General features: G+C 43.7%; 1 protein-coding gene and 1 long non-coding RNA gene across 4 annotated transcripts in view; one reads left to right on the top strand and one right to left on the bottom strand.

Annotated features, from left to right (window-relative positions):
* Positions 1–288: 288 nt before the first annotated feature.
* LOC129132861 (uncharacterized) lies at positions 289–14,974 on the bottom strand. 2 transcript variants are annotated; one of them, XR_013180141.1, is made up of 3 exons: positions 14,211–14,974; positions 3,956–4,027; positions 289–3,218 (listed from the first exon to the last, which is right to left on the bottom strand). It is a non-coding gene; the product is annotated as an uncharacterized LOC129132861 (long non-coding RNA). The 2 variants fall into 2 exon arrangements; XR_008535880.2 differs by lacking the exons at positions 289–3,218; positions 3,956–4,027 and adding an exon at positions 9,752–12,193.
* Positions 14,975–14,987: 13 nt separating this feature from the next.
* ZSWIM6 (zinc finger SWIM-type containing 6) overlaps positions 14,988–17,717 on the top strand; it is a 108,490-nt gene continuing 105,760 nt past the window's right edge. For both annotated transcript variants that reach the window (XM_077172074.1, XM_054651826.2), the window contains exon 1: positions 14,988–15,538. In XM_077172074.1, the coding sequence (XP_077028189.1) occupies positions 15,025–15,538 (514 nt within the window). In that variant the 5' untranslated portion in view covers positions 14,988–15,024. The remainder of the gene's footprint in view (positions 15,539–17,717) is intronic.

Raw genomic sequence — 17,717 nt, 5'->3', positions numbered from 1 at the left:
GTAACTACACCCTGTTTTCAAGTTCTTGTCGCTACACAGAGGTCCTTTTTGTATAAGTTCATATTCAGGTCAGTTCAGAGAAGCTTCACAGACATCAGAGACAAGACATTGTCCTTCTGCCAATGTGGTTTTGCCCCAAGCTGCAAGAAAGCCTAACTAGCCACTGTAAGGGATATTTGCATCTTTTATTGCTTGTGGAAAGGAAGTTTTCAGCCAAGGAAGGATACAATTTTAGTTTTCTGTGCACAAAGAGGGAACCGACTTGCTGTAAATAATGATAAGGTAATCTTGCTAATTACTTCTGCACTTTTTATTCAAAGGAAGAAATACCACTTTACAAACAAAAGACAAAACACAAGTTGGAAGTTTTGTATAAGCTAAAAAAAATGTGTCAATATGGACATACCCTTGTTCCATTTAAAATCACACAGGCATATAAGATTTAACAAAGGATCTTAAACTGATAATCCAGAATGGTGTTCCACCTTCTGTATATGACAACAGACATATAGTGATGCAGAATCACCAGATAAACTACTAATGCAGAAGACTATTGCTGAGAAACTGGATTAAGCAGGACAAAGGAGTGCTAAAATTCCATGTGTGGCTGGGTCTCTTCCATGGACATCTTTAGAGTAGATTCTTAGGCAGTCTGGATCCCTTACCACACTACACCATTTACAACTGATTATGTCCTTTCTTAAACACTGCAGCTGCCCTGAAGTACAAATGGTAGCCTCCAGAGGCAAAAAAAAAAGGATAATGGAGTAAATACATGGGACAGCTGAAGAAAGGACCAAAACAACTTTGCTCCCCATCAAAGATAAGGCTAGAACATCCACTTTGACCATCCACTGGGCTGATCTGTTTTGTCACAGAAGTCTCTGTGCTGTCCTGAACTATTGCTGAGATGAGCTAGAATACCCATTTTAAGACAGATATCTCTTGAGGTTAAAACTACAGATGGAAAGCCCATCATAATTTACTTTAAACGTTTCAATAGTTAACTGATCTATATTTAGGCAAAATTGTCTGATTTTGTTCAGCTTCCAACATTCAGCAATCAGATTCTTTTATGTCTGTCAACAACATGGAGAAGCCAGGTATCAAGTTTCTATTTCATTGCAGATACTTTGGACTGCAGTCTATACATGGTTTTGTTTGATAAAGAGGAAAAACTTCCTTGTATCATGCCACATGAATCAATGACTTTTCTGGCTTTTCTCTCAACCTTTCCTTTATACTAAGTATTCTTGAATCCTAAACTACAAAAAGTAAATTAAAAAGAAATGTTCAGTGCAGACATATAACTAGTACTGTTCATGCAATCCCCAGGGGTTTCTTTTAGCATAGCAGAGATTTACACAAGACATTTTGACCAAAGCACCATATTTAGTAGTCCATTCCTTGTTACCTCTCTTGACAAATCTCTCTGCATCTCTTCATTCCTCCTCCAAATCCCCAAATAATAACTTATGAACAGAAAAAAAAAGGAAGAAAACCAGCATTTTCAGTTCTTCTTAGGTCCAGCAAAACACAAGTTTCTGTAGATGAGAAAGGCAACAGCAGCACTAGCTTTGCAATAACATGACTGATGATTAGACCAAGGGTATTGTCTGCAGACATGGTTTTATTCCCTTTTTTGTTACAGTTGTACACATGAAAAGGTTATGCTAGACAGAGAATGGGTAACAGAAGTGGCGATGAATCTAAGGTATAAGGCATATTTAAAAATATTGGCTCAAATTTCAAAAGTGGAGTCACTTTTTATAGCATGGGGATGTTTTAGCATTACTCAGAGATACCAAAATAAAATTGCGTAAGCACGTAATATAACAGAACACTCTGAGGATGATCAGAATCAAAATATACAAGGAAACCCAGGACAACAAATTAGAGGGAACTTGTTCAACTAGCCTTCAGTAGCTCCATATTTGGGTGTCTTGTCTGTTCTGAAGAGATAGAATTTGATGGGTAGACTAAATGTAAAGGTCATAAATATAAGAGTAAAAAGGACATGCTGCTTTCTCTGTTCACAAATGTTTTACTTTAATAATTATCCACAAAACACTTGTCTGTTTGTCCCTAACTTATTAAAGCCATCTGGTCTGTATTAATGACTTATCTTTGTTGTTTATTATATCTCCGATCTTCAGGGTCATCCGTGAGTATCATTAATAATTTTGTACAATGCTGATGTAATTTAAAACAAGCATTAAATAACATATAGCAAAAAAAATTCTTAAAATAACCCAAATATGAATATAATTGCTCAGTTAGGATCCTGCATTTACTGTTCTGTTTTTGGCTGCCAGTTACTCAATATTCTACTAATCAGTAGGTATATAATATTTTTATGATATGATATGATATATCATATTTTATATATATGATATATAAAAAGTGTTATGCAGCAATAAGTCAGAATGTTTTCAAGAAATCAAAACATTACATATTAGAGTATTGTCATGTAAACACTATTTGGTTAGTGTCTTAGTAAAATTGTAGTCAGAGCTGTTTCTCCTATTCTCATATTGACAAACATTAGCTCTACTGATTTAAAAGCTTTATATATCAGTTGTAATTTTTTTGCCTACATGGATGCTGCCCAATAATCATCTGGATTATCCTCTTTACCCTTTTTACTGCTAATACTTTTAACAAATCTTCTGTATTGTCTTTCCTAGTTTCAAATTTTTGAAAACAGACAGCAATACAGATAGCTGCTTGCTCAGTTTTAATACAAACACTGAATTGAAGTTATCTGAATGTGTTATTTTAAAATTAGTTTTGATGGCTAACACACTCCTGAGTTATTGCTGGAATAGATGTGTTTTCTCATTTTGTGAAGTGATAAAATTTTGGTATTTTCCCAGGTGCTTCAAACACACCAGGGCATTCACAAGCCCTAGTCTTTATGGGGGACTTCAACCACCCCAATACTGGTTGGAGGAACAGCTAGGAGGTTCCTGTGATGCACTGATAATAACCTCCTTCTCCAAACAATAGAGGAACCAATGACAGAGGTGCTATGCTGGACCACGTTCTTGCTGACAAGAAGGGAATGTGAAGCTCAAGCACAGCCTGGGAAGTAGTGACCAGGAAATGGTGGAGTTTGAGTGAAAAGGACACACAAGAAGCTCACTATGCTGGACTCCAGGAGAGCAGACTTTGGCCTCTTCAGGGGTCTGCTTGGTAGAGTAGTAGGGAATAGAATCCTGGAGGAAGAGGGGCCCAAGAAAGCTGGTTAGTCTTCAAGGGTCAAGGTCCTCCAAGTCAGGAGCAATGTGTCCCAACAAAAAGGAAATCAAGCAAAAGTACAGGGCGACCTGCATGGATGAACAACTTGCTCCTGGACAAACCCAAACACAAAAGGAAGCCTGTTGAGGGTGAAATAAAGGACAGGTACCCCGGGAAAAATATGAAGAGATTGTCTGAGCAGCCAGGGATCAGGCCAGCTCTTTTACTAGCATTATTTCCATAATTTCTATAGATCCATGATTCTGAGGACTAACTTAAGGCTTCCTAAATGTACCACATTTACTATGAGGGTAGCAAGGGGCAGGAATGATGCTGTGTTCTGCGCAGATGTAACTGTCATCAGCACTGTCTTACATGAAGTAGCAACTCCTCATAAAGTATTTCATATTTCCAGACTACCTGATGTGTTATCCCAAGATGGTGTGTTGTAGCAATAAAGAGCCATCACTGTTCTGAGCATCTGTTTAGAGGGCAGGGTCAGCTTAAAATCTAGCCAACTTTCAGAAGTCTGCAGTTCTGCATTTTCCTACACATTTCCTACATGAATTGTGGAACTTATTGATATAAACACACCTGTCCTGCTAAGTGACAGATGCACACAAAATAAGACATAGACTTAAACAAAACCAGTGATGTTAACCACGGATAAAAGTGCAGGCAGAATAACCAGAGAACTATTTTTTTTCAGCATTACTTTCAAGAGCTGGCATGACTCAATGACAAAGGTGTAGTTCTGTTGACTCTGCTTCTTCCAGAAAGCAGTGACCTGTGGAGAGACATGAAGAAGCAAGCTATAATTCAATCAACTTTAATTCTGCCAGACCACAACTTCCTGTGTAAAGGATTTCTGCAAGAACATCACAACATGCGACAACAAAAAGTATTTATTAGACAAAGTTTAACTGGGATAGCAGGGGACCAACTCAGATCTAGAACTTCCTTTTATATTATTCTCCTTATTTCTCATTCACCCCACAAATTTCTTCTTTATATGCAGGAAGTAGAACCTTCATCTTGTCTAAGAATTGTCATTCTTTACTTTTTTCCCCAAGTGAACTTGGAAAAAAAGATTTCAACTATCTTTACACTATTGTTGATCATAAAAAGCTAGTAGTATTTGTATTTTTTAGGTATACTTCACACAAAATTATAGCTGTAATGTAGTGTGAATCACCACTGAATATTAGTATTTATACCATTATGCTTTCACTCATCAAAGATCTATATCAATGGTCTCCTGCTGACATCAGCATAAACTGAACTGCTAAATTTTACATAGTTTTCATGCTGCAGATACTGAAGTGTATTTCCATATGGACTGTAATCTGAAACATTCTTTTTCAGTTCTCAAGCTACTTTTAAACAGTTGCCTTCTGAATGCTAATTTCAGAATTGCATTGGCAGATCCTTACAGACCACGTCCTGAATGTTGCCATGGTTATACTCTTCATTTGGTAAACAGTATGGAATAAACCCTCATTCCCAGGAAATAATGCAATTTAGCCCAATCCCCAGGTACAGTTAAAGTGGTTCCTCTTCATTTATGCCTCTTAAACTCTGAGTAAGCAGAGATCGCAGGTTTCATTTTCAAATAGTGTAGGGGATACCACGCCTTCTAAGAATTGCTCAAACTTAGTAGAAATTTTTCACTCCTAGGACCACCACTGCAGACAAGAAAATACATTCTGAGCAAAGGGAGAAGTTGCCTTCTCCTCCTTAGCAAATGTGGTGACTGCGACTCATGAGTAGCAGGTGGAAGTTGTCACTACAGTATCAATTATTGGAAGAGAAAACTGCAGCTTTTTCAATAGCTCAGAGCTGTTTGTGGAGGATTTTCCTGATACTACAATCAGTCCAGGGTGGATTGGATCCAATTTCCCTGGTGGTAAATACCATTTAGAGGGTGGAGCTGGTAAGGAAGTTTATCCCCTCAAATCTCATTCTCTTCGTCAGTTATTCCACTCCTCATATCCTAGTGATTTCTTGTTTTCTTTTGAAAGAAAAGACCTCCAGCTTTTCTAGTGAGCTTCAAAAGCAGCCATTCATCTGCAGCAAGCAAAAGTTTTGTTTTAAAACAGTCAAAGACTTTATGCTTGCAGAGATAAATTGAAAATCAGAGCAGGGTGCAAACCTGGTCATCCAAATGTGCACATGGTTGGCTTTGGTTTGCTGTCCTGAACGTGGTGAAAACCACGCTCAGGCTGTGCTGCTGTTGCTTCTCAGAACCACTGAAATCACAAGAACAAAATTTTTTTGGTGCTGTCTGTAACAAAGCCCTTAGAATCACATATTAAAATTACTGACTGGGAAGCAATTCTGAGTTAGGAAAATATTCTTCCTAGAGACAGACTTCTGTCGTCTTAGGCTGGAACAGTAATGCGACACTGGACCTTTACTATGACTGGAGGAATTCAGAGGCTTTGCCCAGGTCTTTGCCCAGAGGCTCCATTTTTGGAACCACTAGAAAATATAGTTTACATGAAACACCAGAAGAAATTTCTAGCCCTCCTGCTCATGGATCATAACATCTGCAGGATGACTGATTGGGACATCTGCCTAAGCTTGCAGACACTGACTCAGTATCTCCTGCTGTGTTAGAACCACACCACACACAGTGCCTGCATGTATCCCCCCTGAAGGACCCCAATACAGCCCAGCAGAGGACAGTGCCTAGCAATAGGACAGCTGTCCCATGAGTCCTGTATAATTTATGAAAGCAAAGAAGCATGGGGACATAGTAATTACCAAGGGGTCCTTTCCTTTCCAGTGGTAAACCTGCCAAATTCTTGAAACTCCTAATACTCCCCTCGAAGAGGCTTAAAACACTAATTTTCCAGAAGTGTAAGACCACATTGTGCCACTATTATTCCAAGTGTTGAAGTGCAGCAGAGGTGTATCTCTCAGCTCATCTGAATCCCCGGAGCAGAAAAAAAAAAGAAAAAAAAGAAAAAGAAAAAAACCTTCTCCCTTTCTATTCAAAGCAACTTCAAAAATTACATGTTTTTATTCAGAGCAACTTCAAAAGTTAAATGTTGTTTAGTCACAGACCAGTAGAAAGAAACCCTAAATCCCTGCTCTAAAAAAGGGATTCCAGTGAAGCCTTTGAAGGTAGTGAAGTAAAAGGAAGTATTGGTTTCTCTGACAAAATTTTACTGCAGGCTCTAACGATGCTAATCTCTATCTTCTGATTTTGATTACAAGGCTTAGCTTGACATATTAGCTCCAATACAATTTCCAAGACTGCAGGACAGGAAGAATAGGAAGAAGGAAGGCAAGTGGTTTGAAAATTTAGCCATTTTGTCCCTTTAATAGGGACAGACTGTACAATGGACTGGTAACAGCAAAGTACAGTCAAAGGAAGATGAAAAAGAAAAAGAAGGGATAGAAAGAGGCTACCAGATAATGAAAATACTTTCAGCTGGGATACAAAATACAAGTGAAAGTATATCAATGTCACCCAAGATATATGTTAGTAAACTGTGTTTAACCCTGAAAGTTGACTGCTCTGAACAGATTCCACAGTTCAGTATTGCAGGGATAGATTGGTAAAACAAGCACACACCACTCTAATTAGCACTTGGGCTACAAAATTTCAAATACTTTCTAAAGTTTTGGGACAAAAGCCCAGGTTATACAAATATAAGATACAATCTGGGTTGGAAAAAAGACATTGGGAAAACAACCCCTCAAAATCTTATACCTTTGATTTGATCTTTATTAACTATTGAGCATATGTACTGAGCATACAGTCATTTTTGATGAAATAAATGACAAGGCAGCACAGTGCTGACAAAAATTCTGACAAAATTCTTTTGTCAGACAGAAAAACCTTGGTCTCTTAATTTCAAAGGGTGTCTTAGCTATACAGAAGCCCTTGTACTTAGAACACTACCTTGTGAGTTTGTCTCTGATACAACCCAAGAAAAGAGTTGTCTGTAAATCTTGATTGGGTGTTTCAGTCCCAGCAAAGCTAGAGACAGGTTTGCAATATTGTTCAAATACCTGCAAACTAAGAATTTAAGTACCAGTTGGAATGAAATTTTAAATTTTACACAGAGATCATTAAGAAAAAAAATTATAGTCCAGCTCATTTTTCCAGCTTGCTAAATGCAATCACTAGGGAAACAAATAAGAGGAAGCAAGTATTGTACCTGAGCTTTTTAAAAAAATGACAGTTATTACAACAGGAACCATTACAGTGTTGCTTAGCCATCTCAGCCTTTTCTTTGCCTCCATACTTTCTGCAGATCCTCAGTTATAATTAATGAAAGCTGAGAAGTTTGCAGAAAATTGGCACCCGGAGAAATTGCTGTCCAGTTAGCTTTACTTTCCTCTTCCTAGGACTGCCTTGGCTGTGCTGCTGGAGACAAGGATACACCAGCTCAGCATGGATCCTACTGAAAGGGACCCCATCTCTATAGCACACAGGCAGGAGCTCCAGGTTTTGGCATATTTAAGCTGTCCCTTTGTATGTTCAGCTCTCTTGCCATCACACATTAATCTGAACTCTGGACTTCTTAGTCAGTCCTGGCTAATCAGGGAAGTCTGGAGATGTCAGAGATGACTGAAGGTTGGCCAGTGTGATGTCCATCCACAAGAAGGGCTGGAACTCAGATCCAGGCAACTACAGCGTGTCAGCCTGACTTCAGCACCCAGCAAGACTATGGAACAGATCATCTTAGATACAATCAGATGGCACACACAGAACAACCAAGGTCTCAGGCCCACTCAGAATAGGTTTAGGGAAGGCAGGTCACACCTGACTGAACTGATCTCCAGGTGACCTGCCTAGTGGATGTGGCAAAGGCTGGGGATGTAGCCTATTTGGGCTTCAGTAAAGCCTTTGATTCTGTCTCCCACAGCATTCTCCTGGAAAAGCTGGCAGCCGATGCAGTGGACAGGTACACCCTTTGCTGGATTGGCCAGGCCCAGAGAGTGGTGGGGAATGCTGCCAATAATAGGGCCAGTTCTTTTTAATATCTTTTTTTTGATTGTCTGGAGGAGGGGGTTGAGCGCATTCTCAGTAAATTCATGGGTAACAAATTGTGTGTAAGTACTGATCTGCTGGGGGGCAGGAAGGCTCTGCAGAGGGATCTCGGCAGGCTGGATCATGGCTGAGGCCAATGGTGTGAGGTTCAACAAGGCCCAGTGCTGGATCCTGCCCTTGGGTCACAACAACCCCAGGCAGCTCCACAGGCTGGGGCAGAGTGGCTGGAAAGGACCTGGGGGTGCTGGTGAGAGCAGCTGAACATGAGCCAGGCTGTGCCCAGGTGGCCAAGAAGGCCAATGGCATCCTGGCCTGGATCAGCAATGCTGTGGCCAGCAGGGCCAGGGCAGGGATTGTCAGCTCTGGCACTCAGCACTGGTGGGGCTGCATCTCAAATCCTGTTCTGGACCTCACAATTCAGGAAGAACATTGTGGTGGTGGAGCATGTCTGGAGAACGGCAACAGAGATGAGGAAGAATCTGGAGCACAAGTCCTGAGTGGCTGAGGGAGCTGGGGGTGTTTATCCTGGAGAAAAGGAGGCTCAGGGGTGGCCTTATCACTCCTTACAGCTGCCTGAAAGGAAATTGTAGCCAGGTGGAGTCAACTAGTGACAGGACAAGAGCACAGAGTCTGAAGCTGCACCAGAGGAGGTTTAGGTTGGACATTAGAAAGAATTTCACCACTAAACGGCTCTCAAATATTGGGATGGACTGCTCAGGAAAGTGGTGGAGTCAACATCAATGGAAGTGTTCATGAAATTACTGGATCTGGCACTTCGTGCTATGGTCTAGTTGACAAGGTGGTGATCATTCAAAAGGGTGGACTTGATGACCTTGGAAGTCTTTTCCAAACTAAATGTTTCTGTGATCCTTGAAATGGGAGAAGGAAGGGTTTTGACTTGTTTGGGGTTGTTCTTTTTTTAATTTAAAGCCATTTAAAAAATCGTTCTATCAGCACTTAGCATGTGGAATAGCTATTCTGAAAATTTTAGTTTATGTACTTTCTCTTTCTTTGGTGTAGATTAAAATTTAGGTAAGCAATGTCTTTTACTTCAAGACAATATCAGATTGAGGTTTTTATGTCCTTCACACAGAGTTTCTTACCAAGAATTACTGGGCCTGACACTGCAAAGTAGTTCCTTGGTCCAACGCAAGGAAGTCTGAAGTGCAGTTAAAAGGGAGAAAGCCCAAGAAGATAAAAAGAGGAGTTGTTAATGTAGGATGCTTATCCACAAGAAGGCAGTGCCTTAATATTCCCTTTTAAACCACCAGCTCACTTCACTTTCTGTATATTTGTATTCCTACACGTGCTGGTAAACCAAACAATAGCATTTCGTACCTGATAACTCCTAGACCAGCCTATGCTGTTTTTGGTGGAGAGTGTCTGACCTGAAGAACATGAAGTTTTAAGGAACTTTTTTTTAAAATCACTTAGTCACAATTAAGTGCGTGTATTTGCACTAAAAAGAGAGGATAAACGAAGAAAGATGTTTAATATCCAATATTTTAATAATTTTTTTTATTTTGATATTAGGAAAAGATAATACTTTTAAAATAACATTTACAAAGACTTGTGAGGGTAATATACTGCTTTTACTTTAAGTATTCATAAATTTTGCAACTCAGATCTAAATAAGGTCACAACAAACCCAGCGAGACACTAAATCTAGAGTTCCCTCTGAGACAAAGACTTTCTCCTTTTGGCTTAATGCAAATGCTAAATCTGAAGACAGGTGAAACACTCTTATTCCTCTAGTCTTCCAAGACCTCAATATTCTGAACCATCTAAATGACTGCAACGCATTTAATTTTAAGAAGCTTCTTGCATATTATCATTTTACTTGTAACAGTGATGTTTTTATCCCTAGTGACTTAGTAGCGAGCTAAACTGCCCCAACAGATATCTCAACACAAAGCTCCTTATACGGAAGAAATAATTCATTCCCAGGATCTATTCTCAATAAATGTAAACTGAATGTGCTCAGACCTTAAGGAAATACAGAGCAGCATTAATTCACACAGCTCTGGGACTGTGGTACAAATAATGCCTTCCCCTTCAGTCCATCTGAGAATGACTTCATACATTAAGTATTGAGCCACAGAAAGGCAGAGGACACAGAAATTAATGTCAAGAGGATTTAGCCCAGTTGTAGACATTTGTTTCTTTTAACTGTTCTAGAAAACTGGCAAAGTATGCTTAGTATTTTAAGTAATTTTTCCTAAATGATTTTAGATTCTAGTCTCTGAGTCCAGTTTTAGAATCAACAAGGAATTTAATCAAAATAAAAAGCTGCACTTTGAAAGGGCTCATTTGGTGCCGCCAGTTTATTTCCACTTCAGCAGAGAAACTCTAAAGAGCTGGCAATATTTATCCTAGAGTATTTGATTTAAAAGGCTAGCAAAAGGCAAAAGTTCTTTTTTTAGGCTTTAAATTAAAAATAGCCTCTGAACATAATGAAAGAAACTGTTTTATGAAAACATTGTAAAACTGAAGACAGTGACCAACTACACTATTTTCTTCACCAACCAATCTTAAGATGGTGATTTCATCAACACTCATCACTTCTGTCTGCTTTTCCTGCATTTGAATTCCCAGTTTCACTACATTGCAAAGTACAGTGATATTCACCACCTTTACATACAACAGTGTTTTTCAAGCTTTCACACGATGTTAGAATACATTTGTTATCTCTAAAACCTATAGCCTTCTTCCAAGAAATGAAACCCCTTGTTATCTAAAAAGGTACACAGAAACAGGTTTAAAAAGATTTGGTTCAGCATTGTAAATCCAGTTGTTTCAGTAGACCTATCATTCTTTCTTGTTTTGATTATTTTAGTCCTGTCTCCTCAATTTTCTTGCTTTTTTTCCCTTATAGCTTTAGCTCCAAAAACCCTCCAGCCTCCATTCCCAAGTCTCCTTCTCTGTCTTTGACCCCCTACTCTCTTGAGAGCTTAGAAATATTTTATGCAGCACATGAATCCAGACCCTTGTTCAGCTTCAATTGCAGGAATGCCAAGTCTCATCTTTCCTGATAAGATTTAACCACTGGGTTGACTTATGTTGGCTAGCATTATGTCGCCTGCCATCATTTTTCTACATTTAGACCTTGGTGTGTTTCACACAAAGACAACTGTGCAGCTGTATGTGACCTTCTTTTTAGATTAGCACAACTGGTGGAATGCTCAAGCCTTTTATACTTTACTATAATGAGCAAAACTGACTGCAACTGGCCTAATGCTCTGAAAATGCTCTGAATGCTCTGAAAAGATTATTAGGAAGGAATTTCACTGTGTGGTGGCCAAGGGTGCTTTTCCAAGCAGCTCACAGAATAGCCTTTTTATTACATGCAGGAAGTTAGCCAAGTTAAGCTTGCTGTTCTGCAGCCATTCCTTCCTCTCTGTGTAGCTCGGGAAGAGAAACTTCCCAAAACGGTGAGATGGAAACAGAAGCAAGAAATGCTCAGCTCAGTAAGGTCTTCCCTCGAGAACATCCACTGAAAGAAAAACTAATTAGCAATTAAAATAGCTTAGATATGGCTTTAACACTTCCTAATTTCTTCTCTGGAGTTAACACATCTTCCCACTTGGTTTCAGAAAGTGGAGGGAACTTGGGGCAAATCTGGCAGGACAAAAGTTCAGCCTCAGATGAAAATTTGCAAGTTACTCAAGTGCTACGCTGGTGCAGGTGGAGCCTAAAGCGGAGCATATTTGGTGCCTGTGGTGGCATGACAAGAGCAAAGATGCCTCTTGCTTCCTTTGCCGCTCCCTAGCCCAGAAACTAAAAAGATTCACCAGCATTCTGTGTATCTGTTAATATATTCACAGACTCAACAGGAAGTAGATACTCTTGATGAGGGGAGACAGATGAAAGAGGTGGATCCATGAGCTCTTCCACCTGCTTGTTTTCTGGGATTTCTTTAGTGAATTTAAAAATTTCTGCCCAGATCTGTAAAGAAAGAAAAAAGACTAAGTTGAGGTAACTGACACACAGGTTAACTTATTGTGGATGATTTGTTGTCCATTGTCACTCTTCTCACTCTTTTTGGTTTTTATTGTAAAGTTTCTCAACTATGACGTGAAGAATTCTTCCAGTGGCATGAGTGTTATATTTATTGCAGCAGGTGGCTAAGACCTGGTAAAGAACAGCCATTGCCCAATTTGGAAGAGTATCTTTACTGACTTGCTAGATGCTTATTTAAAGCAGAAATAGTGGTAGAACAGAGAAGAAAAATTGCTTTGACATGTGAACAATCATTACTCATGAATAAGTGATGGAGTTAAAAATAATTTTTCTCTCCTCTCACACACATGCAATCATGAAGTTATTTTTTTTTCTTTTTGCTACTGTCTACCATATTAATAGTAAAAGAAAGTACTCCAAGCTCATCTCTGGTCTGCAGTATTCAGGCTCCCTAACACTTCCAAAATTCTGTTGGAGTTAAGTTTAACAATCCAGCAGAACATTTATAAAACATGCCTAAATCTAAAAACAAGACCGTTAATATTCCAGCAAGCTATCTATGAATTTATGAAACTGGCATCTCAAGAGTAACTATTTTGTGAAGTCCATAGCCAGAAACACAATCATCAGTTTAAACTAATTTCTTACATAGAAGGTAGGTTTCATGATCCCAAAGGAAAAACCCCCAAGCTTATAATACATACAAAAAAAAAAAAAACAAAAAAAAAAAACCAAAAAGAAAACCCCAAAAAAACCACCAACCTAACCATGCAGAAAATAATTCTGCAGTTTAAGCTATTTGGTTAAAAAGCGTCCGTCATTTTCTTAGTATCAGCAACTGGCAGCAGGAAAACAAAAAATAAAAAAGAAAACAAAACTAGAAAAACAAACATACAAACATACACAAAAGCAAAAAACCAACCCTAACCCTCCCCCCCCACCAAAAGCACATGTCTATGCCTAGATGTAAAAAAATTCTTGACCCATGAAATTTCCAAGTACTGCTTCTGTTTAGAAGTTTAAAAGCATACACTGCCCCCCCTTCCCCAATACGTGCAAATTCTAAACTATCTCAGGTTTCTGCCAATCTTTCTTTAAAAATCAGTCAGCGAATCTGGTAAGTTTCATTCAATTTTCCACCCACTTTTAAGGGAAAATGCAGTTTCTGCAAAGCTTTTCAATCGCTTGACTACAAAATAAGGTCCTGTTCCAGTCGGAGGTGGGGAGGTGGCGCAAACAAAAAGGAGACGACAAAGTTTCGAGCCAAGGCGATGTTGTTTGCACCTCTTAGATTTTATGCCGGGCACGCTTGACATTCCTCCGCCGCATTCCCTGACAGAACCGCCTCCCCTCTGGGGGCGGCTTGCGCTGCATCATGGAAAATGTAGTCTGGGAAAACCAGCCTGCCGGAGGGAAGCCCCTCCAATTACGGCTTCTGCCGGGCACGGCATGCGAGCAAAGGGCTGCTCGCCGGGCGAGCGAGTGTTTTCAACTGCGAGCCGCCCAAAAATGCCTCTTACAAGCTATAGTTCCGAAATATTTAATTAATTTAAAAAAACTGTTTTAAATTCGGTTAATAAAAAATGGCGACTGCTCTACCATGAAGCATCAAAGCGTAATCCCATTTCCGAGATAAAGTCTCGAAATACCAACATAATACTTATTTTAAAATTTAATTAGTGGAACAGAAGTCAACCGAGGTTGCTCTGCGATGACACTCAGCCCATAGCCTCTCTGCGCAGAAGGGCTCTGTGCGCTGCGCTCGCTCGATCCCTGCCGTGCGGCACTTCCATGCGGCCGGTGTTCCAGGAGCAGCGGCGGGAGCAGCGCTCCGCGCTCTGCGGGCAGCCACGGCGCCACGCAGCACCTCGGGACCCTCAGCATATGGATGCCTCCATCTATCATCTATCTATCCATCTCTGAGGCGCCGGTACGGACCCGAACGGCGCGGTTTTTAAAGATCACCGAAAAGACCCTGACCCTCCTCTGTGTAACGACCCACCTGGGTAAACACGGTGCCTCCATCGCCTTCAAGTGACTCATTGCGGGTCCGTGCCGCCCTGCCCTGTGTCTCGGCTCTCCCGGAGCAATTCCAAGCCCTGACATCTGCAGAGCCAACCGGGAGCTAGCACCGGGATGACGACCTTTACCGTACTACCGCTGGTAGAAGGAAAATGAAACTCCCCACAAAACTCAATACCAACACATCTTGGAGCGCGTCTCACTCGTGTAGCTCAAGAGCTTGTTATAGGCATGTACCTAGGCTCCTGATCCAGGGGCGGACGGAAAGGGCTTCGCCTATTGCGGCCCGCCTCTGAAGCAGGAGGGCAGGTCTCCCACGGCGGCGCGTACCGTGCTTCCCGTCCACGAGGCGCGGCTCGCCCCGCCCCTCCGGCTTTCCCGGCAGAGGTGACCGGGTTCAGGCTGCGGCGGTGGCCCCGCCCCCGCATTCCATTCCCTATATGGCGGCAGAGCTGGGGGCGCCGCCGGCCACGCCCTCCTTTCCCACCACGCGCGCGAGGGCGCGCCCGGGCTTGCGCGCGTGACATCAACGGGAGAAGAGGTTGGGAAGGCGGAGGGGGGGAGCGCGCACCACCCCTTCACTCTTCCCTCTCCCCCGCCGTTCTATTTACGTTATGACGCCGATTTGCATGGGGCCCCACCCCCTGCAGCCGGCGAGGCAATGCGGCTCCGCCCTCTTCGCCACATAAGGGCAGAGGGGGCGTGTCCCCGGGGGCTCGCGGGCCCTCGCTGCCTTCCTGGAGCCGTTTATAGGGTACCGCCACTTCCGCTGTCGGCTTAGAAGCGGCGCGATCATGGCGGAGCGCGGTCAGCTCCCCCACCCCGCCAAGCGCCTCTGCTGCAGACCCGGCTATGGCTCGGGCTGCAGGCCGGGGCAGCGGGCGGGCGGCTCCGGGTCCGGCGGCGGCGCTCTCTGCGCCGGACCCTCCTCCGCAGCTGCCGCCGCCGCCCTGGGGCTGCTGCCGCTCGGCAAGACACAGAGCCCCGAGTCCCTGCTGGACATTGCGGCTCGCAAGGTGGCGGAGAAGTGGCCCTTCCAGCGGGTGGAGGAGCGGTTCGAACGGATCCCGGAGCCGGTGCAGCGCAGGATCGTCTACTGGTCCTTCCCCCGCAGCGAGAGGGAGATCTGTATGTACTCCTCGTTCAACACCGGCGCCGAGGATCCCGCCGCCGGTCCCGGAGGCGCCGCCGCGCCTGGCGGGGCCATGGACGCCGCCGCCGCCGCTGCCGCCGATGAGAACCGGCTGCCCTTCCGCAGGGGCATCGCTCTGCTCGACGGCGGCTGCGTCGATAACGTCCTACAAGTCGGTGAGTCACCGGCCGGTTCCGCTCCCGGGCCAGGCCGCTGCCGCTCGGGGCCGCGGGTCTCCCCCTGCGTGTCACCCGCTTGCCGTCCCTCTCTCTCCGCTGCAGCTCACCGCCTGCGGCCCGGCCCGTGCGAGCCCTTCGCTCCCCGGCTGTACCATGGGCCGGGCAACTTCCTCCGCCGGTCTCCTCCCCCTCGTGCCCGGGACGCGCAGTGGCTCCCTGCCTCCGTGACACGGACACGGCTCCCGCCTGTCCCTTTAACTCGCAGCCCCGCACGGCGCCGTGCCCGCTCCCGGTAATCCAGCCTGTGTAATCCCGTTTGGCTCTACCCTCCTACCAGCGTCCACCCCCGGTAATCCGGGTCATCGCTTTTCCTCGAGCCACAATAGCGAGGAGATGCCGCCCCCCCCCATCCCGAGGGGGACCGCCGGTGGAAATGAATCAGCAGAAGGGCGGCCGGCGGGGGAAGGGGGGGCGGGATGCGCCGCCGTCCAAAATAAAGACATAAAAGCGGTGCGAGACCCCGGCAGCGGGAGTGCGGGGGGGATCCGCGAACAAAGGCATTTCTAGGGCAGCGGCGACGAGCCGGAGGGAGGGGGCGCGATTCGCCCCGCTGGGGGTGGTAAGGCTGGAGGGTTGCTTTAGGATGAACGGCTTCGTGACAAGGAGGGGAAAACGAAGCTCTTCCTCCTACTGGAACAATACCCCCCTCCACTTCCTCACCCCCAGCCCAGCCGCCTGCCGCTGTTCTTCACCCGCTGCGGGCTCCCTTGGTTAACTCCTCCCTGCCAGTGTTTAAAGGGCTGCAGAGGTGGGTATTCCCCCACTTTTGTGGGGGTTGTCTGCCGGGGGCGGCTCCTCTTTCATTCAAGGAATGGAAGGGGAGCCGCCCCCGGCAGATAGTCCCCTCCGCCGGTGGGGATGCTCTTTGTGCGACCCGACCACTTTGTTCTCATTTTCATGTTTATTTGCGTCTTTTTTTTCTTTTTTTTTTTTTCTTTTTGTTTCCCCCCTCTCAGTTTTCTGTCGTTTCCCCTCCTCCTCCCCTTAAAAGGGGAAGACAGACAAAAGAGGCTGCTGCTTGCCTTTTGTTGACGGCGGCGGCTCGGTGTGTGTGTTTGTGTGTGTGTGTGTGTGTGTGTGGGGGGCGGCGGGATTCCCTCCTTCGCACTCCCCCAAAACCTCGGTGCTGCCTGCTGCGGGTTTGACTTGGCGGGCACCTTGCAAATGTGCTATCAGGTTTTTTTTCCGAAGGGAAGATGTGACCCTGCTCTTAGGCTCACTGCCCCTCTGTTCTGCCTATGGAGACTTTCTTTTTTTTTTTTTTTAATTTAATTTTCTTAAAATCAAGTTTATTTTAAATTTAATCTTTTGACTTTTTCTTTCCAAGGGGTCTGAGGTGCATTTGTGGTTGCTCAGAACTGGCAGAACCAGAAGTAGGGCTTTTTTAGTTTGGTTGGCATTGCTAAGATTTTTTCCCCTTTTGCTTGCACTTGATTCTGTTTGCAAGCGATTAGGAATGACAGGAGTGCATGTAGGGAGGGTTTCTTGGCTGATTGCATTTAAGCCAGGAATTCACTGTGAAAATAAAGCCAAGGGGCAATAAATAAAAAATGCAATCTTCTCTAGGAGGCAGACACCCAGCAAGGACTTTGCTTTGCTTTCAGCAGTGGAATAGGCCTCAGTGAGTAGTTGTGAAAGAAAAAAAGTAACTTTTTGTGTGTCTTCAAAGGGGAAGGCATTGAGTAATGTTGGCAAGGGTCAGTATGTAGAAAGAATATTTGCATGAATATGACTTAAGTGTTGACTGCCTTTTCTGGAACCTTTAAATGCATTTCAAACAAATACTGTACCTACTGCTGAAATACATTTGCTTTGTTGTATTCCCCCCACCCCCCAACCTTATGTGAGCCTCCTTTGAAATTCTTGCAAAAATACTAGTGGAAACTAGTGATATGAAAGATGTCAGTTGTTTTGACAGAAGCCTTTGGTGAGGGAGTTGTGGAGGACTTGGGTAGGTCCTGCTGTAGGAAAGTTCGTGTGTAATTTGGGTAGGTAGCTGTGTCATTAAGACCGGGGTCTTGCTGACAAGATATTCCTAGTGAAGCAGAAAGGTGCAGCTGTTAAAAGCAGTTCCGCTCTAGAGTGAGTTATGTTGGGCAGAGAATGGAATTGGTTC

This window comes from Agelaius phoeniceus, chromosome Z, assembly GCF_051311805.1.
Source record: "Agelaius phoeniceus isolate bAgePho1 chromosome Z, bAgePho1.hap1, whole genome shotgun sequence".
Taxonomy (NCBI): domain Eukaryota; kingdom Metazoa; phylum Chordata; class Aves; order Passeriformes; family Icteridae; genus Agelaius; species Agelaius phoeniceus.
Note: the sequence above shows the minus strand (reverse complement) of the source record. Positions and strands in the feature narration are given on the sequence as shown.